General features: G+C 41.8%; 1 protein-coding gene across 1 annotated transcript in view; it reads left to right on the forward strand.

Annotated features, from left to right (window-relative positions):
• znf385d (zinc finger protein 385D) overlaps positions 1–23635 on the forward strand; it is a 135364-nt gene that overhangs the window by 107311 nt on the left and 4418 nt on the right. Inside the window, exons 5-6 of the mRNA XM_033641091.2 lie at positions 13251–13586; positions 16810–16991. Of these exons, the coding sequence (XP_033496982.1) occupies positions 13251–13586; positions 16810–16991 (518 nt within the window). The remainder of the gene's footprint in view (positions 1–13250; positions 13587–16809; positions 16992–23635) is intronic.

The raw sequence follows: 23635 nt of genomic DNA on the forward strand, positions 1-23635 counted from the left end.
ACTTATTTTAGTGTACTGTTTAGCTGTAAATTTGGAATGTGTGCTCCTGCAGGTGGGCGTTGCTTTGTTTTTGCTCTGCTTTTCCAACATGGCGTCCAATTGGGTCACAAAGTCCATGGTGTGATGAATGAATGACATGAAAATGCAAAACTTTACTGCAAATATTTCACATCAAAACTATTCATACCAGCAGCAATACGAATTTGCAACAGTCCGCCCATGGGTGTATTACCAAACGGGCCTATTCGGATCCAGGCCCAGGTGCCCAAGGGCTCAGGGGGCCACTAAGTCATTGCATTTCTTGTCAAAGCTTAGTCATCATGCCCCAAAATCCTGGAAAAAGAAAAATGGAAGGAATAGCGTCATACTTGTGTTTGGCCATGTTGTCAAGCTAGTTTGCTGTCTCTGTCACGTAGCTGTCTGTTAGTCACTCACGTTACAGCAAAGAATGGCACTTCAAAGTAAAAGCTCTGTGCCAGAGATTCACTCTACATCAAAATAAAGTGTTTTTTACAAATCTATCCATCTAGAACAGAAACATGTCCCACTTTTGGACCATTACCCATCAGTTGAGAACCACTGCCCTGAACATTTACGTTAAAGAAGTCACAAAAAGAACCATCATGATACATTTTAAGAGACTGTTTCTATCCACTCAGTGTTTGCTACAGGATTTAAGTGCCTCCTGTCATTCTTTTAAATGATATTTTTTGGAGAGGTTAGAAGACACTTTTTGCCTCATCGCTGGCAGCAAGGGCGTAGGTTTTGTCTCAGCATTGGGGAGGACATACAAAACATGGTACATGATAAATAGACTGCACTTGTATTGTGCTATTTAAGTCTTCCGACCCCTCAAAGCACTTTAACAATACATGTCAAATTCACCCATTCACACACACACAGTCACACACTGGTGGCCAAGGCTACCTTACATGGTGCCACCTGCTACCAGGTAACCATTCACATGTACTCACACACCAATGGAACAGCCATCAAGAGCAATTTGGGATTCAGTATGTTGCCCAAGGATATGTCAACATGCAGACTGGAGGAGCTGGACATCGAACCACCCATCTTTTGATTAATGGACAACCCACTGTACCTCTGAGTCACAGTTGTTTGGGGTTTGGCCTCCTATGCCAGAGAATTTTAAGCGTCAAACACTTAATTTAACCAGTTGCACCAATATGTGTTTTTTTCTGCATCAATTTGTGGTGGGAATGTCTTTAATTCTGTCAAAAACAGTCCTCTGCTACTTTCATCTTCCTACTGGGGGAACAAATGCACATGTTTTAAATACTGAGGGGGACATATCCCTTGAATCCCCCTCAAAATCCGCACTCATGGTTGCCAGCTTTTGATCAACACCTACTTTATTCTTTGATGTGCTGTTGACTGGTTTTAGCAAACTCCCACTAAACAAGCTGAGCAGACTCCATCCAGTTATGAGACTGTGAGATGCGGTTAAAAGAAACTCAGTAAAAAGCTTGTAAGTGGACCTTGAGATACGATTATGATAAGATGTGAAACTACCGTTTACAGGGTGAAAAATGAATGTTTCATGCTCAATATTAGAAGTGTTGGAAGGCGTCTTTTTCCTCCTTTGGAGGCTATTTCCCCCTCCTTCATGCTCTTTGCAAAGTTTGGCTAAACAAATCATGGAGCCATCTCTCTACTGAATTCATAAAAATGAAATAGATATCGATCTTCACACTCCACATTTCAGAGAAAACAAATTGCTGAAATGTTGGAGTATTCCTTGATAATAGCCCCCGAACAATTTACTCTCCCCAACTGGTGTTTGCTTTTCAAAACGCTGGGTCAACGTAGAGTCGGTCTTTGCCAGACAAACATTCGCTTGGTGAGAAAATGATGCAGTTTATACTTTCCAGCTGTTGATAGATGAAAGAGGAAAATGAGTACAAAGAGAAACAAAAGCAATCTTTAGCAGTCAGTAGAAATAACACCACAGCAAAGACAAAAAATAATCACCAGAGAATCTGATTACCACTTCAAGTCTGCTCTGATGGTGCTTTTATTTTAGCTCGCTCACGTCGAGAACAGCTGCCAAATCTCAATGACGACTCACAGGCAAAAACGAACGGCTCAAATGAACACCAACCCTTTACTTGCACTTTTCTGGAACTACACTCAGCCGGTGACCGCGCCATTGAAAAGCTGCCCAGAGAAGCAGGTGTGATGGCAGCTTTTTGCTCGCTGGTGAGTACGATGAGATCGAGTGAGTTAATCGCTGTGATTTCAGGTTGTTTTGATGCCTGGCACACCGGAGCCGACTGGGAGTAGGTGGTTGCTAATTGCAGGGAGCAAAGAGGTCGCTGCCGCTCTGCTCGTGGTATAAACATTATTCATCAGGAGTGACAAGGTCAGCCACATCATAAATAGTTCACAGATTAATTATTGTTCTTGTGGTAATGACTTAGGCTCGATGGGACGTGGTAATGTAAAGTTATACTTAGGTCGATGATGGCTTTTAAACCATTAGTGATTGATCAAAATCGATGGTCAACATACCTGAAAAGGTGTTTTGCTTTCAGCTGAAGTTTAAATGTAAACGTGCTCATGTCTTTTTTGTATTCAGATCACTCTCATCTTGTTAAATCTAAGCATGGCGGTTTTTATATTATGTGGATTGGAAGAACTGGGCAGATTTTCTGGCTCTTGCCTGTAGCGTATTGAGCCTCAGCTCAAATTAAACAGAACATAAATTACACACAACTAATAACCGAAGTCACCGGTCCCCTTTTCAGAGTCCAGAGACCTTAAATAAATGTTCCAGTCATGGTATTGAGTGAAACGGCCTGGAATAATGGCCGTTTAATGCCAGATGTTCTTCTTTAGATCAGGCAGTGTTTAGGCATACTGGTGGAAGTGTGTTTTACTTCAGTAATGGTACTAATACCACACTGTAAGAAATACACTACAAGTAAAAGTCCTGTTTTATGTGAAAGAATGTAAGTATTATCAGCAAACTTAAAGGAGCAGTGTGTAAGATTTAGGGGGATTTAGAGGCATCAAGCAGTGAGGATTACAGATCGCAACCAGCTGAAACTTCTCCTGGTTAGAATTCCTTCAGTGTCTCTTGTTCAGGAGGTTTTTTTATCGTGAGCTGAATTATCTGCATAGGTCTCCTCCTCTCCAAAACAAATGGACCCATTGTTTTAAACTGATAAAAGCGCTGAATAAAGCAGTTTCACGTTAAAACAAATCAGTGTTTCTCCGACGCTGTTTAGCATGCTGGAGACAGGCTGCTGTCCCAGCACCTGCTAATGTGTGCTCACCTCTTTTTCTTTGACGACTTAAGATTCAGACGTTCAGGAGACTTTTACCATGAGCCGAGTTATCTGCAGGGGTCTCCTCCTCTTCAAAACAAACAGGCCAGGTTATCTATACTGGTGAAAACAATGAATAAAGCAGCTACAGTGGCCCACACAAAAACGCAAATGTCCCTATCTAGAGCCAGTGTTTAGTTTGTCCATTCTGGGCCACTGTAGAAACATATGTAGACATAAATGGCTCATTCTAAGGTAATGAAAACACAACTATTCTTATTATTATTCAGGTGATCATACACTAAAGAAAACACTTAATTTATCATATTCTGCTAGTTTATCCCCCTAAATCCTCCACACTGGACCTTTAAAGGGATAGTGCACCCAAAAATGAAAATTCACCCATTATCTACTCTCCCATATGCCGAGGGAGGCTCAGGTGAAGTTGCGGAGATCAAAGGGGAGAGGGAGTAGCAACACAACTTCACCTAATGGAGGCTGATGGCGCCCCAGATTCAAATGTCCAAAAAAACATAATTGAAACCACAAAATATCTCCATACTGCTCGTCCGTAGTGATCCAAGTGTCCTGCCCATGTTTCACGGTCTCGCGCAAGGGCGCACACGTGAGTGCAGTGCTCAGAGAGGCAGTCAGAGCTGCAGGCTATAATGAGGCTAAAAACAGAGTTCAAATGACGTTTTTCCAAACAACTTTTTATGTCGGGGCTTCAGGACACTTGGATCACTACGGACGAGCAGTATGGAGATATTTTGTGGTTTCAATTATGTGTTTTTGGACGTTTGAATCTGGGGTGCCGTAAGCCTCCATTAGGTGGAGCTGTGTTGCTACCTCCTCTCCCCTTGGATCTCTGCAAGTGATGTGAGGATTCTAAAACTTCACCTGAGCCTCCTTCGGCATATGGGTGAGTAGATAATGGCTGAATTTTCATTTTTAGGTGCACTATCCTTTTAAGGTGTAAGCATTATAGAGAGGGCTCAGCTCCAGAGTGTTAGTTACTGTTTTTTGGTGGTGGAGAGAAAAAAGCTTTCTTTTCTTAGTTTCCTTAAAAGACACTCTATTTCAGCTTTAACACCCCCCTTCACACTCAAAAACAAAAAGGACTGAACCCATACACACTCCAGCCCGACTCTGGGGGTTTTCCAAACTCTGCATCATCATTGAAGCCTCAGAATCAGAAAAACAAAACTGTTAACATTTGTTTCTAGGACTGGAAAATGTGGACAAAGCATCCATAATACGCAGTCAACAATACACAAGGCAGATACACTCAATTTATTCTATTATATTCCATTTCTGTATACATATGCCCATAAATACACACTGGACCTTTGAAGTTACTAAAGTTACTGCTGCATTAATGTGTATGTTGCATTTTACTGCTGTAAATGTTTAGGTTTGAGCTCATTTTATCCTGCTGGGTACTTTAATCCACAGCAATGCATCATATTCTGCAAGATCATCATGTGTTTGTAGTGTTGCCGTCCTGTGAGAACCACAGATCTCTAAAAAGTCAATTTTTCATGGTGTCAGAAAAAACAGCCCTCTTTTCAGCTTTGTGGTGATGCATTTTCCAGCTGATTCAAGGGGGATTTTTAGGAGCTGATTAAGCTTAAGAAGTAGTAGGAGAATTTCCTCAGTGCATTAAGGATCCATCGGTTTATCACAAGCATTCAACAACACATCTGGAGATACATGGTTTTCACTGGACAGAAGGGTATTAAAAAGGCTAATCTGAAAAGTAACCAAAGCTGTCACACATATTTGTCTCTGAGATGTAATGGAGTACCATCAGGTAGCATAAAATTGAAATACTCAAGCGAAGTTTAAGTGCCTTGAATTTGTACTAAAGTGCAGCACCTGAGTAAACGTACTTACATTCCACCACTACTGAAAACACATACAGACACACAGATAGAGGTCACACAGTTGCTGCACCACATTGCACCGATGCTCAATCCTCTGCTGGCCAACAGTAATCTATGGACGCCCTTGCTTGAGGTCATCTGGTCATGTGATGGACAGACCCTGTCTAAACAGCATAAAAGGACTGCAGCGGCAGCAGCACTGACAGAGTGAAAAGAGAAACATCACAGCTGCTGGATGTAGTTTTACTGACCACACCATATAATCCAGTTTGTAATTTATTGGACTGGTGCTGTGAGCAGAAATGCAGACATTGTACTGGACTGGTCGTGGTGACGAGGGGGCTGAGTTTGTGGTGAAGCTCTCAGTTTAACTGTTGATCCATGTCTCACCCTCAGCTGTGGTCATGAACTTTGGGTAATGAAGAACATATTGTGGTTACAAGCAGCCAAAATGGATGGAGTCGCTGTGATGGCACATCCAGACCAAACGCAAAAGAACAAATAGTTTGTGGGAGGTGTTGCGTTGAATTAAGATCCTACACATTATATTGGAATTTAAACAATCAGAGTATTATTCTGACAACCTGCTATCTCCATTTGCTTTTGCTCCATTTTTCTATTCAGTAAAATTGTCACTGTGATAACTCTCTCCTTATGGCAATGCTTTGATGCCATTGGACGCTTGTTGTGGAGGTCAGAGTATTTAGTTGACATTTTGCTGCACAACCTGGTGTTAAAATCAGCGCAGTGCGTGCTGATATGGCTCGCGCAGCTGCCCGAGAGAGCAAAGCATCTCTCTCTGTTGGAAATAATGGCCTTGCTCTGCACAATGTTGAACTTGCATTGCTGTTGTGAAAGCCGTGTTAGGGATAATTTGAGAAGCTCGGTCGTTCTGAAAGGAGCTCGGAGTAGAAGTGTTGCTCCCTCACACTGAAAGGGGTCAGCTGAGATAGTTCAGATGGTTGATGTCCAAGTGGGAGGTGACCCCAGGGATGACCACTGGAGGAATTATAGATCCCATCTGGCCTGGCAATGCCTCAGGATCTCCCAGGAGAAGATGGAGGATGTAGCTAGGGAGAAGGACGTATGGGCTGTTTTGCTTAGCTGGCTGTCACTGCAGCCCGCACCTGGTAAAGCTGCAGAAAATGGATGTATAGAGTATCTTAAAGGGATAGTGCACCCGAAAATGAAAATTCAGCCATTATCTACTCACCTATATGCCGATGGAGGCTCAGGTGAAGTTTTAGAGTCTTCACAACACTTGCAGAGATCAAAGGGGAGAGGGAGTAGCAACACAACTGCACCTAATGGAGGCTTATGGCGCCCCAGATTCAAACGTCCAAAAACACATAACTGAAACCACAAAATATCTCCATACTGCTCGTCCGTAGTGATGCAAGCGCGCACACGTGAACGTGGTGCCCAGATAGTCAGTTAGAGCTACAGGCTACAATGAGGCTAAAAACAGAGTTCAAATGATGTTTTTCCAAACAACTTTTTATGTCGGGGCTTCAGGACACTTGGATCACTACGGACGAGCAGTATGGAGATATTTTGTGGTTTCAATTATGTGTTTTGGGACGTTTGAATCTGGGGTGCCATAAGCCTCCATTAGGTGGAGTTGTGTTGCTACCCCCTCTCCCCTTGGATCTCTGCAAGTGTTGTGAGGACTCTAAAACTTCACCTGAACCTCCATCGGCATATGGGTGAGTAGATAATGGCTGAATTTTCATTTTTGGGTGCACTATCCCTTTAGAGGAGACCTAATATGCTTTTCCTTATGTGCTGTCATACACACATATGTACAATACAGTGATGGCTGTCCATATTAAACATGATCAAATTTTCAAATAATGAGGTTCATTCAGGAACACTCATCATAGTATTAACCACTTATTATGACAAATGGAAATACAGTCACGTGTGGCACTGAGGGTGCTCCTTGAGGTGCTCCCTGGATTAGACAGCATGCTATGCCAAAACAGGGAGCGCAATGCCAAAAAAAATAACCTGGGTATACAAGAGTGGGCCAGAGCAAGACATTAAATACCATTTTGACCTTAGAGCAATGTCGGGACTCTGAATTAGAAAGATGGAGGCTGAGGTGGTGGAGGTGCTTTGCCAGCAGCAGTGGCAGCAGTGTGTGGCAGCATTGATGTAGCAGGGATCAGTGAGGAGGAAGCCATATTTAAATGAACCACATTGTGTGGGAATGGGCTGTGATTGGTGTGTGACTGATAAGAAACAATGATCCAATCAGCTGGCTGTCACCTGGTTACAGTTGGAGTGTATGACTTCTGTGTCCTGTATGAACTAATAAGTTTCATTAAATGTAGGTGAAACCCTGTGAGCAAAGACCTCAGGCTTTAGATGGTTCTGAATACTTTGTTTCCGATATTTTTTTCTACTTTGGCGACAAAATGATGCCAGATCGTGACAGATTTAGCATACATGTCTACATGAGTCTACAAGTAAACGTCAGGGAAACATGGAAACTTTTCCTTGATTTCAGATTATATTCTTGCTAAAACTTGTCTGGTTGTGTGTAGACGCATTTATTGGTGATTTTTAACAGGAGAAAATGCTGCTATATGCAGTCATTCCCCAGCTGCAGGAACATTGCTACATGTAGCTACATGCTAATGTCAGGGAAACATGTAATCTTGATTGCTGATAGTGCCACTGTCTCCCTGATCTGGGATCATATTCCTGCTGGAACTTGTCCGGTTGTGTTTAGAAGCTTTTATTGGTGATTTTTTCCTCCTGGTAGATGGTGCCGCTATTCTTGGTTACAATCATTCTTCAGTTGCAGGTACACTGCTACATGTAGCTACATGCTAACTTAAGGGAAACATGTGATCTTGGTTGCAGATGCTGCTAATTTCTCCACAGTGTGGCTTCATATTCCTACTGGAACATGCCTTGTCATGTTAAGAAGTTTTTACTGGTGATTTCTTGCAAAATAAATTGCAGTTATTCCCCTTTACAGTCATTCCCTGGCTGCAACGATGGTGCAGACGCCAAGATGTGGAAGACCATGTATGCACAAAGAGAACTGAATATAGCGTTGGAGGCGGGACCCAGTTCATTCCTCTGGATGGTACTCAGTGGCAAATTAAACAAAAAAAAAACTTGATTTCTGTGGTATGAAATGACCTGAATCTTCCATATTGTGGGGTCAATTAAACAAGCGCACTTAACATCTGGTTAAGCACTCCACTAACTTTAATGGGGATAAGAATAGTTAATGGTTCGGCTTTTCTAGACTTTCGAAATGTTATCAGACTGAATGGATTCAAATCTGATAGTGAAACGTTTCATTTCACAGGGGTTGTGACACTCAAAAAATTATCCAGTGGTTTACAGACATCTCTTTTACAATGTAAGTCTATAGGGAATGGCATCACATGACAGACCCGGACTTTGTAATTCCACTTTTGGCCACTATGTAAAATTGACTTTAAAGCTCGGCGCTGTTCCTGAGGGCTCTGTGGAAGACCTGAAAACTAATCAGAGTAGACTGGGCTTTTTTGGAAAAAGGGGGTGTAAGACAGTGTAACAACCAGGTGAGAGTGGATTCAAACGCACGACTCTGGAGACAGTTTGGATAAAATAACACACTTCACTGGTCAATAGGTAGGTTCAGTACACAGAAGGCCAATCAGTGGAGGCAAATTCAAAAACCAAGAAAAGGACACTGGAAAACAAAAGTCTGGAACACTAGACACACAGGAAGCTAAGACAAACTGGCACTGAGAGAAAACAAGACACACACTAAATACTCTGGTGAGGGGAAGGATAACGAGACACAGGTGAGGCTAATCAGGGCGGGACAGACAATCAGACACAGGTGAAGTTGTCAAAAGGGAGGGAAAACACACAGGGGCAGGAAGTGAAGTGATCTGACACCAAAGGAGATGTGAGTTTCAAAATAAAACAGGAATGAATGAAATAAAAGAAAAACATAACCCAAGAAACTTCAGCTGTGACATACAGGTGCAAACACCGAGCTGTTTAGACAGAGGGTGGATACAGGTGTTCCTGCACGGACAGTCTGAGGAAAATAAACATGTTCTAGTAGAAACCTATCAGGTATATAAGGTCCCCTTTAACAAAGCAGGAGATGTGAGAATAAAAACACTGAGCTTCATGGTTCAAAGTCTGTGCAGTTGCGAGAGTCGTTGGGTGGTGTCTGTTTTGGCTGTTGGTTGTATTTTTGTTGCTGATTCAGAGCAGGCAGGGTTGCTGCACAAATACAGTCAACACCCAAAAATCAGATTGTGGAGCCCAACCAATACACTGACTCACAGCTTGAAATCTGCAGTTACATTTACTGTTACTGTCCTGTTTCTTTGCTAAACTGATTATTGAGATGTAGAATATACTCTACCTGTGAACACCAGCTGACACTACGTTAGCAGATATTCATTTTACTCTCAAATACCATCATCACTGTCATCTAAGCTCTACTTTGTTGCTCACTAACCCTCCTAAAGCAGGCATTTGTTATCATATGTTTTATGATTTTGTTTAGTTTTGTAGATCAAACCCTCTCATTGCTTTTCCCTTCATTTCAATGCTCATGTACTTTTTTTTCGTACATTTATTTTCCACCTGCTCCTGTTCATTACTTTAAAGATCTGCATTCAGAGAAGGCGGCGAGTTTCATGAAGGTGCAGCAAATTTCACAGTTGGAGCCAGTCGACCGTAAGAGGAGAGTATTACAATAAGTAGAAATGTGCCTCAAACCCATTTCAAAGGTTAATGGATTGGATGCCCACAAATACTGAAATACTAAATGAGAAAACCCACAATGCATACATTTACATACATTTAGAGCATTTAGCTGAAGCTTTTATCCAGAGTGTCAGTGCAATAAGCTGCAATCCTTGGATGTAATTCAATACATCAGCTTGAATAAATAGACAGCGTTCAGCAGGAGCTCTCTCTGATTCTTCTTATGTAAAGGAGGTCTGTACTTCTTTCACCACAGGTCATAGCAGAAACACACCGACTGCTCCAAACTTCTGATGTATTTCTTTTAACCTTTGGCAGACGGTGACGATATAACTTGGACCACGTTTGCGGCGCCAACCGGCGACACCTCCGCTGGGATAAATAAGAACCATATATAATGGCTCACAAAAATAGCATGACATAATTCACTATTGATCTGCTCTCCTGGCTGGCTGATCTTCATTTCGTGACGCTGGAGTGCGGAGAACTCAGAGGCACTGGCATCGATCAGGCAGTGCTCCCAAGGCAAAATTAAATTTTTGTATGTGTGGCATCAAGTCCTCTGTATTCCATACGCTGACATGCGGTGTTGTTTTATGAGTCAAATTTATTGATTCCCTGCAGTCTTCATGTCTAAAAATATCAGACATTTCTCTCAGAACACAGAAGCTATTTGTGTGACATGTTAATGTGATCTCACTCGCTGATGGTGGATTAAAGGTCTGATTATTGTGCACAGCTGTCTCTCTCAATAACATAGGTTGTGTTTGTTTGGCATGAAGGCATACATACTGTGGCACATAATCAATTATCCCCCTTAATAACTCATCACTCTTCTTGTGAGTTTGGAATATCTTTATTTTTTAATCATCATAAATATAAACTAGTCCATACCCATTGGCAGCTTGGTCACCTTCTACCTATGCCAATCCTCAATGCCTATGTGCAGTTTCACATTGATTGACCACGTCAGTGAGTAGAAAAATGTGGGACAGACAGAATGACTGACTGACAGAATGACACACTGACAGTTTCCGTGATTATGTACAGCATACCATACCATGACTTAGTCATACCAAAAATTAGAAAAAACAACAACACTGGTCCACAGGGGGAGCCACAGCGATCGGTCGCATTTTAGCCATTTTTAAGCATTTTTCTGTTGTTATAGCGCCACCCAGTTGCCAATTAGAGTTAAATTTCTCCAGTCACCTTGAGGCGTCCTGTTCTACATATCTACCAAGTTTAGTAAAAATCCATATGGCGGTTAGGCCTAGATAAGAAATTAGCTCTCTAGCGCCCCCATTTTGTTTGATGGGGTCAATATTTGGAGGGGTCCCCTCAGATTATGTGTGGTCATATGCCTACAAAGTTGCGTGGTGATGGGTGAAACCCTTGAGATGTTATACACCTTTATGTGATGAGCCACGCCCTCCGCAATATTCATTGCCTTATAGAAGCTCAGTTTTAGTAAGTTTTCCAACTTTTGCCAAGAGGGAACTTTAGATATTGGTCCCTAGATTATGTTCACCCAGTTTCATGCAGATCGCTCAAACTTCCTAGGAAGAGATCCATTTGAAGTGTTTTTCAAAAAATTCAAAATGGCGGAAAGTCTATATAAGCGGAAGTTATGGGTTCTTGAGGCAAATGTGTTCCTCATGAGGAGAGGCATCTCTGTGCAAAGTTTCATGTCTCTACGACATACGGGGCATGAGATATGCCCATTCAAAGTTTGCAATTTCAGTCGGTTGCTATAGCGCCCCCCTTTGGCCAACTGATGTAATATTGCTTCATTGGCATCCTCCCATGACCCTCTACCACTGTGCCAAATTTCACATGGATTGACCAAGTCAGTGAGGAGAAAAACGTGGAACAGACACACAGACAGAGTTTACATCATTATACAGTCAGATCAGGGTGACTCAAAAAACAGGGTGTCTTATCTTGAGACAAGTCTGATCCCAGTTTGGATTGGACTGCTGCTTGTTTTGCTTTTGTCTGTGTTGCCCAAATGTTCCTGCCTATCTAGAAATAAAATGGTTGCTTTGCTTTTGGTCCATAAATCTGTGTATGCAGTGGTCTGCCCCATGTCATCATTCATCACTTATGTAAATCCTTACTTTTTACATATAAGGGTGCTTTCACAATCAACTGACTGATTTGTTCACACCAGTCATTATCAATATGCAAAACAAAATAAATCAGGTCACAGTATTCCCTGAGACTTAAAATACCCATGTAGCTGCAAACAGATACACAAACATGTTGAATTTTGTCTTTATAAATCTGAAATTGTGAAATGTTTACAGCCATGGAGGTTTTAACTTTGGAAATAGCAGATGTAGTTACATTTCATTATACGGGTCTAATTTCTGGTGGTTTGGATTATTAGCGCTCACAGAAGACATACTAAGCCTGCCTGGGGCCACTTTCACAAAATGACAGGGAGCCAGGGGCCAGTTCATAAACCAAATATTAATAATATGTATCAGAAGGACACTAACCTATCTGTCTTTAAAATTATTCATTAACACATTTACTGACTTATTGACTTGGCACATGAATTGACACGAGGCCTATATCAGATGTTTTACTATCACCAAAAGGCAAATCCAGTCGCAGAGGCCCTGCACAGGTCAGTTGTACGCAGGGGCGTTTCCAGGTTTTGAGGCTTCATTTTGATGCTTTTTTACGCACTCTGGCATCTAATTTACATTCAAAGGTGTTTTTTCATTTAACATTTACATTACAGAAAAATTCCCAGTGTGAGTCACTTTATTTTATTTTGAAATATGGTCGGCAGGCCGCCCTGCACTCTGTCACGGGCCAGACATATCCTGCGCGCCATAAGTTGAGTATCACTGGCTTACACTCTGAAGTGGTTCAGCGTTTCTGTATTCGGTCGTGTTTTATAACTCTGCAGCATATTTTCTAAATGCCGCCCAGGTGTTTTCAAAGTGGTGAAGATGTTCTCTTCATTTGCTTTTTGTTTGTATCGCTCAGATCTGTGTTCTGCTCTTTTTCACGTTGTCAAACTCTTTGAACCCGGATCTGGCAGCGTCTTAAACTAAAATGTTCACTCACGAACACGCCAACATGTGCAAATCAACAGAATATCAGACTTTATTTTAATCTCACTCACAACACACACTCATATCTAACTATGGTAATAATCTTGCATGTTTGTATGTTTTGTCTTCTGTGTCCACATCTCAAAGTCTGACAAATCATGTTGAGCCACCTGTTGGTTGAACATTACATGAATAAAACATCTTTGCCCCTAAATTATGAATGGAGCCGTACGATTCAAAACAAATCATCTATTTCCTCTCTGCAGATGGCGTTCCTGGAGCAGTGCCCCTACCGCTCTCCCCTGTGCTCAGACCAGCACTGCCCTTGGCATCCCTGACGACCCTCACGCCGCCAACTCCGGCACCTGCGGCCTCACCGATAGTCCCGAGCACCACGGCGGCCACAGCCTCAGAGACTACCTCAGCTGCTGGAGGAGACTCAACTCTCAACTCACCCTCAGAACCAGACGTGGAGCCTGAGGCCGAAACCGAGGCGGAGATGGACGCGGAAACTGAGGAGGAGAAAGCTCGACGTCTTCTGTACTGCTCGTTGTGCAAAGTGGCGGTCAACTCGGCGTCGCAGCTCGAGGCTCACAACAGTGGTGAGAGATGTGTGCTGGCAGCAATGAGTGATTTGTGCAGAAGACAAAAGTTTTTCTCATCAAACACAGAGACTTCAGCAGGATTATTCCTTTCCATGTGGTGCAGTTTCCATCTGAAACACACACCAGCGTCAGTGATAAAATAATGTTGCTGTGCTTTTTGTGAAAAGGTTGTTATGTGCTGGATTTCCACACAATCACCGAGAATCACTGCTGAAGTGCTCTTTGTCATTGTTACTGAGGTATATTGGCTGTCTTCAACAATAATTGTCAGGCCTACAAAAAGCACATTTTCACATTTTTGGGTAGATTTTGGCAGCGGTTTCCATAGAAACCTTGTATCCAACTTTGATCAGGTATTGTGCGACAGCCTCACTTTAGAAAATACAGGAGATTTTAGTCTGAATCACCGTGTCAAACTAATTTCTAAAACCCCATTCGCGCACACAGAGTGGGGGAAATGACAGCACTCTGAGTCATCTTCAGCCGGTGCTTCATGCACAGGAATGTCCCACTGTTTTTGCATTTTTTTATAGTTAACATTTGGTTTGAACAAGAGACCAAGTCAAACAATCTATCAACAGGGGCAGGGCGGACGCAAACACACTGACGTCTTCTCCACAGTGAAGCACAGCGGTCCACTCTGGATTACAAGTGACCTCAAAGTTATTGATCAAGCTTGTTCAACAGAGAGACTGTGACCCTCTCATAACCAGCCAGCTGAACCATTGTTGTAAGCCATTCTTGATAAATGGGTGGACACCCTCCATCTTCCTCCAGCAGTGTTGCTTTTAGCTGTTGTAACAGTGAAGGACCGGATGAAGAAAAAGTCTTTGGGTTCAGTTGTTGAGTCCAAGAAAGAAAGTTTTGCAGAGAATATATAGAAAATAACCTGCTGGCTATGACTCCACCAATCCTACAGTTCTGGACATGTCAAAAGTAAATACAGGATAGAGCTGTCCCTTTTCTGAGAGGGGACGAGGGGGCCAACTTTGTCAAAAAACAGACAAACAAAGAAACTAATTCAGAAGGTGGCGAATCCCCAGAATAGTGTTTTTATTTCAGAGTACTGAGGAGACGCTAGCTCACTGCACAACAGGCTGAGAAAATAACTTTTCTTGTCATTATTATTTTTAGTGCTGCAGCTGCTGTATCGCCCTGTTCCTCAACCCAATCACCAGAATAAATGTTGGCATTCTACGTTTCTGCAAACCGCAGATATGCTACATTAATATAAAACATCTCTTTTCATTGCAGTTTTCAATTTTATGGCCTGAGGAGGCAGTGGTTAATGCGTGGTTAGGTGTAGGCACAAAAAACACCTGGTTAGGGTTTGGAAAAGATGATGTTTTGGCTTTGAGGTTCAGTGTGTAGGAAGAAGAAGGTTTACTTTAATCCCTGAAGGAAAATTCAGTTTTTTCACTGTGTTGTCATATAAACACAGGCCTGAAATACACACACATGCACAAACAGGACCTGCACATGCATTAAATGGAGAGCGAGGGGGGCTGCCCATGGACAGGTGCCCCGAGCAGTTGGTCGTTCAGTAGTGCCCAGAAGGTTCACTGGCACCTTTCCAGCTGCCAGTCTATGCTCCATATTGGGTCTGGACAGAGGCTTGAACTGGCGACCCTCCGGTTCAGTATGGACTGAGCTACTGCCGCCCCTACTGCCAGATTTAGTGACATCTAGTGGCTGAGACTGCAGATTGCAACCAACTGAAACTTCTTTGTGCCAAGTGTGTAGGAAAACTACGGCAGCCATCGCGACATCGCAAATGGCCCTATCTAGAGTCAGTGTTTCGTTTGTCTGTTCATAGCCACTGTAGAAACAACATGGTCAGCTCTATGGAAGAGTCTCCGTAGATAAAAATGTCTCATTCTAAAGTACTATTCAGATGGGATTAGCTTTACATAGGGATGTGGACTAATGTCAGTTTACCACAGGATGTCCGTAATATAAATGTCCGATTCACACAGGACAAGAAATCTTCGTATTCTACCAGAGATGGGAGTGGTAACTCGGTCTGTGTCACCTCCCTGTCGGCATGTGCGTGCTACGTTGCTTCCTGTATGTGTTACGTTTATTAGCCCAATATGAAATATTGCCCATGATCAGGATTGTGTGTACACAATGATTAGCAATACAGATTTATATTAAGCCTACCGAACACAACCAGAAGTCTCGTGGCTCTGAATAGTGCTTTCTTCTCGACCTTTCTGATTGGTCTCCCACATAGGGCTATGTGATCATCGCGTTCGCTTGGGATCAATATTACCCGAGGACCGTTTTACAGAAGGTAAAAGTCGTCGTCATTTTTACTGACATTATCCGTAATGATTACAGACATGGCGCGTTCGGACAGGACTAAAATTCCTGGTAATAATTAATTTACCCCATGTCTCCACGTTAAACTAATCCCATCTAAATAGGGCACTTCTTATTTTCAGGTGATTACACACCAAAGAAAACACACTAATTATATTATATTCCATTTCTGTCAACATATCCCCGGAAATCCCACACACTGGACCTTTAAAATACCCAGTTTGGTTGTCACAAACACAACTAAAAATGTCCCGATGTCTTGTTTGCTGGTCTCAAACAGTGGTCTACTGCTGTCTGCTGCTCAACAGCTGTCTCACCTATGTTAAATGCCATCCACCATCTTCTCCTGACTCAGCTCATGTACACACAATCTGAACTGTGTCGCTTTACAAATGTTGATATGTACAAATAACATACAAATGTAACATACCCATGGTTCGCAGAAAGGTACAATGGCAGCTTTTGTTGTGGACTGTGTTCCTGTAAGCATCATTTATCATCTTAAACTAGAGTTCCTGAAGAAATTGTGTGTGAGTGCTGTTCTGAGAGCACATGTTGACACTAGCTGTATCGAGGTGGACACAAAAATAGTGTTTACACATCAAAGCGCAGCCACTTAAAGGCCGGGGTTAAAAGTTAATGTAAACAGTGCCCCGCAGTGACATCCAAGAGACAGAAATATGTGTGAACCGTGACATTGTGCTCGGCTGACTTTAACACATTTTTCTACTTTTGATCAGGGACGTTTTAGGCTAATTTACAAGTCGACCTTTTCACACTGACCCTCATATTTCCTACACCAGAAAATCGATAGCAGACGTGGACGTCCTTCAGGCGGCATTCTGTGGGGTGAAGTTAATGTACTGACTGCGCTGCTTCCTGTTTGAACCTGCAGGTACGAAGCACAAGACGATGCTCGAGGCCAGGACCGGCGTGGGCTCCATCAAGTCCTTCCCCCGGCCGGGAGTCAAAAGCAAACTGGCTACAACCACCAAGTCGTCAACGGGCCTGCAGAACAAAACGTTTTACTGTGAGACGTGTGATGTGCATGTGAACTCAGAGACTCAGCTAAAACAGGTGAGAGGCACAGAGGCACACTTTGAAAACTCTGACTTAACATCTTCCTTCCTAACTTTTCCACATAAAATCATGTTTAATTTTAACTAAAGTTTTTTTTTTTTTTAAATAATTCAGGGAAAATAAAGAGCTGGTGAAGGAAAGACAGATACAGATTGGACTGGCATATAGGATTGTCGAGATCCATTTTGGTGCAGCACAAAAGTAATATTTCACCACATTTCATCATTATTTATCACTTTGTCTTTGACAAAATAATCCATATTTTATGAAATAAGCTTATTCGCAGTATTGCTATGGAGTCAGATGAGGAGATTGATGCCGCTCTTATAAAACTATTCTTTAAATGCACATATTTCAGAATAAAACTGAATTTATGGGCAGATTTAAATCAGATCCTGAAGATTTGATTGAGTCACTCAAACATGGGCATGACTCAGCAAGTACCAAGTAACAGGCCTTTTTCACAGTAAATATTTTGATCTGTCATACTCAGAAAACAGTGGTTCCTTTCAGTTTTAGTGTCCCAGTAAGCAGTGATACAAAGAACCTAAAACTAAGGCAGCTTAAGGGCAAAATTCATTTGCCATTCACTTCCATTCAATGGATGAATAAAAAATTTGCTTCCAGTCGTAAAGCAAACTCAAATCTTTGCATTGTGCTGACTTCAACTTTGGTGAACTTTGAAGTCGCAACAGGAAAGAAGTGTGTGTGGAGGAGACATTGACTGTTGCCGTGTTTAACAAGCCGATATTGTTTGACATTGGTCATAGAAAATACAAACGCATTCTCATCCGAATTCGTCAAATATTGCAGCTCTGTCAGTGGATTTTCACGTCTAAATATGACACACCAGGTAACCTCCTGCGTCAGTTGTTGACGTTCCGGGATGGCGAGTCTATTTACGCTTGTTACGTGCATTGTGTCTTATACAAAATACATCTGAAATGTATTTCTCTGTCATCCAAAAAAACAGAAACCTTGCAAAATGAAAATGAAAATTCGCAATATGTGACAAAATGAAAAGACACATTTCCTCCTTTGCCTCTCTCCACCGGAGTTACCTGTCTGGCTGTCACCACTCCCTCCCTGTCTTTCATTTGGCACCGCAGCTGCATCAAGGGGCGGAGCTGTCCTGCACATTCTGTGTATGGTCCACATCCTCCTCCTCTTCATCATCATCCACCTGAATATTATTATCTGACCTGCTGAAAGTTGCTGTGTGAGTTACCAAATGATTCTGTGTGCCCCGTTCCTCTGTTTCCTGCCGCCATATTTTCTTGACTGATTCTTGGTCAAACATCTCTAAGCGCTCTGACGGATGCGAAAAATGCTGCAAATCGAACCTCTTTTGAAAATTTTAATGACGAAAGAAAGTTTTGGACTCAGGGCCGAATTCACAAAAGGATTGCGTGGCTTTTGCGGCTGCTAAACCCATAAAAATGGAGCAAACAGATACCGTCTAATTCACAAAGCACGCGCAGAGTGAAATGCTCCACTAATTGCGCTACCAAGCAGATTGCGTCTCGGTGCTCCGGTGTTATTTGCACGTATTTAAATGAGGTAATATGCATATATTTGGTGCAAAAATTGCCCCTTTCTATGCAAATGAGCCTCCTTGATAAACAATGTCTAATTCACTCACACCAGCGCTAATAGCCACACGCAGTTTGAGTGAAGTAAATAACGTCTTTAGAAAGCTGGTGCAAACTGGGCGCTCCTCTGTGGAAGCCTCTCGCCCAGACTTTCCAGTGATCGTGGCAGCAATGATCGTCTGTTAAATCAGTCTGTAAATAATATTTTGACATTATTATTATAATCATTATTACTTTAATGGCATCCAAAGGTACTGATGCGTTGAACAGGTGACAGTCTGCGATCGTTCTGAAAACGCACTTCTGTCACGCACTTCAAAAGCAACTTTCAATAATTTATTTTACGAAACGGGGGAAACAAACGTGAACAAAAACGGTTCCATAATTCATATTAAATTCAAAAGATAACGAAAAAACAGCTACAAGTGAGAGGGAATAGTGATAAAGTGGTCAAACTTGGTCAAATCCACAGCCTCAACCCATCCTACACTGTTAGACTGACTCACCAGCAGACATCACTACATGAGGGTTTACAGTATTCAGTACTTTGCCAAACACTTGCCATGCCATGTGGCTAATTGCAATCAGGGGCAAATCAGGGGCAAACTGCGCTCAGCTGCCAAACTTTGTGGGCGTGTTTGCGCTGGTATATCATTAGCGCAATATCCTTCATGAATAGGACGTTAAGACGGAGCAAACTGCGGGTGCAAGTGAAGTGCAATTCAAGGTGCTATCAGCGGCCGCAGTTCATTCTTTGTGAATTAGGCCCTCAGTGTGTAAACATGACTGACACAACTTGAAGTCGTAAGTCATTTTAGACGTGCAACAATTTTGGACGAAAAAAACTGACTCAGTGTGCAAAAGCATTTCTAACGTTGGTAAAACACCGTTATTTAATGTTAATTTCCTTGTGCAACAAGAGCACATGGTTAGATTTTTTTTTCTAAAAGTCACTATGGTTTGGCTTAAAACTCATATGGAGGGAAACAACAGGATGACATGGAGGTCCAGGGTTCGTTGGTTTTGGCTGGCAGTAAGTCAGGAAACAGGCATGATACATAAAAAAAATAGCAATCTAGCATGTGCCTCACATCAGGCCCCGCCCACATTCAGCACTAATAGCTCAGCAGGGGACGGTCTCTCGTGTGACCGTGCCCTAATGGAATTCAGTCATCATTCAGTGTATTGTTTACACATGTGTGAGTAAAAGAACAAATGTATTTACACCCTGTCGTTCAGGGTGAGTCATCAATGATATTGTAATGACTTACAGGAAGATAAGAGAGAATTTTTCATAGAGAACCCAATATTAAATCCTTGAAACATATCTGGCATACAAACAAGATGAGAACTTGCAATTTTATGTTTTTATTTCACTCTTTCTTCGGCTCATTTATTCCATTTTGGTGCACTTTGGTTAACAGCACGTTGAGGCTGTGTAGTAACAAAGCACTTTACTGGGTGCATGAGTCTAAATGTTAAAAGTATTTAGCTGTTCATCTGTGAACACCCTCTTATTTAGACTCATTTACTTCAGTGTCAGATTTCACTTTTTGTTGGATTTAAAATTAAAATTTCTGGATACAGAGATGCGCTGCCACTAATAATGATCTCTCCCTTTATCCTGCTGCTCTGCTGTCACAGCAAAGCTCTCCCCGCCTGAAATCTCTTGCGAAAACTTCTAAGAAATCTGGTTAAGCGTATACTTTACATGGCCAAGAAATTAGACTTCTCCAGCAGAAATAAAGCTAACGGAGTCTCTCCTAATCCCTCTCCTCAAATAAGGAAATCAGGTTACTCTAGGAAGCTGACAATAATCTCATCGCCTTGTGATATTTTCCTCTGTGTGGCTTGGCTGAAACTCTTCCCAGGAATGTGTGTCTTGGTTGTTGCTTTGGGGCACTCCGCAAATCTTCTTTTCTTGTAGCTGCTGATCATTCTGTCACGGGGGGAATTTCATCGACAACACTTGAAAACCACTCGGTTTTGTCTGAGCTAACCTTGAGATTTCTCACTGAAAATAGATGGGCTTTGTATGAATTTTTCATGCAGGGGCTTTTACCGAGTACTTCTAAAACAGCAGCGATTCTCAGTGAAAAGAATCCAGCGTGACAAATTTGAGTTACAGCTTGAAACCAGAGAAAAAGTGTGATTGTTAAATCCACTGCAAGGACTTTAGTCGCAGCCAGAAATCTGCCTTTTGTTGTCAGCATGTACTCACACTGAATTATTTATTGGCTTGAGGTTACAGAGGATTTCTGTGTGTGTCACTCCAGATTCTTGTACTTCACTTGTTTATTCAGATCCACTGGTTGTCTCTGGGCTTTCAACACCAGAGGAGCTTTAATATCACTCCTCAACGTGCTCTCTCAACACGGCATACTGTATTAAACATGGGAATCTAATGTGTCATTTGGTAAATGCTCTCTGCACTGTACTTTGCAGTGCCATAACTGCAGTCATTTTCACCACGGGTGGCTCCAGTGGCAATGAAACCTTTAAAGCTGTAATACTTTCCGCCTTGAGACAGGAGGTGTATTTTTAGTCCCTGCCCCCTCCTCCTCTGTTGGTCAGGTTCCCACCTCAACGCATGATAAGCTATCTACCCTGAAATGGCATCCAGCCCGGGGCTGAGGTATCAGGCATCTATGAAGCACCACAGCGAACCTGCAATAAAAAGATAATGACAATTTTAACAGTTTTTCTATTACATGGAACGTACAGAGAAAGACGCAGGACGTAAACCAGCAGTATCTCAGCAGGTGGCCATAAAACTGGTCAAACCTTCCCCTCGATCAGAAAATTTATCCTACAAGCTATCTTTGATATCTGATGGCTAGAGTGGCCCCACATGCACACAAGAATTATCAAAATTATCTGATTGCCAAAAGACTTTCTGAGAAAGTTCATACTCTCCAGCTGATGGACCGTTTTGATATAAATGACACGTTTTTCCTCTAGCGCCATCCTCAGAACACGACAGACTGTGTTGTTGAAGGTCTGTATTTTTAGAGATGGACAGCAACTCAATTAAACATATTTCAAATCTGTATTTAATTTGTGCTTTGCCGGGCAGAAAAAAATGAAGTTGTAATTTGTAACAAAATATTTCAAGAGCTTTTGAAAATGCACTATTTAATATATCATTCTATTTTCAAATAAGAGTGTTCAACACCATTGTCTCCAACACTGAGCTTAAATAGAAACTGCCCCACATTTCACAGGTGTGCACAGGTGTGAGGGAATTAATCAGCTGTGGGTGTGTTCCTCAATAATTGACAACAGCCTGTGCACCATATGTCCCATATCACACAAACGAAAGAAAAACACAGGAAAACTCAAGCTCTCCACACAACAGAGGCTATTAACAAGATTATTTACAAAAAATGTTGATCTAATGAGTGAACACATCAGCCTTGCAGCTTCCAGAGATCATTCAGAATGTTCAAATTGGTCTCTTGAACGTTTTCAGTGTCCTGGAACCTAAACAATGAGATATCATGTTTGATGTCATTGAAATGTACTGCTACTGGGTAATCTCTATCATTTCACCCTGTGGTTTGACCCAGGGAAAATTGCATAGTAATCATTCTGATCTCTTGGGACATCCAAATAACATATTAAAAGTACACCATTATATACTTGGTGGATCGAAGTAAACTCAGTGCTGGAAATTTGGGGCCACTATGTCACAGCGTCACACAAAGAAGCGCATATCCTGCTTCTGAACATGCTATTTTCATTTATTTATGTTTAAAGATTAGTTTTTTTAGGATGTTCGTTCACATATAACCATCAGATATGACCTGTCATGAATGTGCAATTAGAGGGTACCCGTACCTCAAAATGACCTTTTTTTTAATCCAAACAAAGTCAGAAAAATTAGATTTTAAAGCATATTATCGTTCAATTTCTGCATGTACAAATTTTTGTCCATGAAAACCATGATGCATATATGCACTCAAACTGAGATCTTTAATGAGACCAGACTTGAAAGATGCCTTGGCTTTTTCATTCTTTGGTTTAACTGTTAGTGCCACTGAAGGTCGATGTCAATGACTAAACTATAATCTAGAGATTATAGTATTTTCATAATACCAAACTAGGATTTGCCACTTTGGGTGGTACCAGTTAGTGAAAATTCTGACCTGGGCTCATGGACTGGACCATAAACACAATAACCACCAATTTCCCATGATGTTTTCAACCATAACAAACAGAAGTTTCCACTATTGCACTGTATGTGAATCCCATCCCATCTAAGACGTACAGGATGCCTTTTTCTGGTACTTCATCATTTCATATTGCATTTTTTTTTTATTTAAATAAACTAGTCCATACCCATTGAGTACAGCATACCATACCATCACTTAGTCATACCAAAAATTAGAAAAACAACAACATTGGTCCACAAGGGGGAGCCACAGCGATCGGTCGCATTTTAGCCATTTTTAAGCATTTTTCTGTTGTTATAGCGCCACCCAGTTGCCAATTAGAGTTAAATTTCTCCAGTCACCTTGAGGCGTCCTGTTCTACATATCTACCAAGTTTAGTAAAAATCCATATGGCGGTTAGGCCTAGATAAGAAATTAGCTCTCTAGCGCCCCCATTTTGTTTGATGGGGTCAATAATGGAGGGGTCCCCTCAGATTATGTGTGGTCATATGCCTACAAAGTTGCGTGGTGATGGGTGAAACCCCTGAGATGTTATACACCTTTATGTGATGAGCCACGCCCTCCGCAATATTCATTGCCTTATAGAAGCTCAGTTTTAGTAAGTTTTCCAACTTTTGCCAAGAGGGAACTTTAGATATTGGTCCCTAGATTATGTTCACCCAGTTTCATGCAGATCGCTCAAACTTCCTAGGAAAAGATCGATTTGAAGTGTTTTTCAAAAAATTCAAAATGGAGGAAAATCTATATAAGCGGAAGTTATGGGTTCTTGAGGCAAATGTGTTCCTCATGAGGAGAGGCATCTCTGTGCAAAGTTTCATGTCTCTGTGACATACGGGGCATGAGATATGCCCATTCAAAGTTTGCAATTTCAATC

This window comes from Epinephelus lanceolatus, chromosome 10 (assembly GCF_041903045.1).
Source record: "Epinephelus lanceolatus isolate andai-2023 chromosome 10, ASM4190304v1, whole genome shotgun sequence".
Classification (NCBI taxonomy): Eukaryota; Metazoa; Chordata; class Actinopteri; order Perciformes; family Serranidae; genus Epinephelus; species Epinephelus lanceolatus.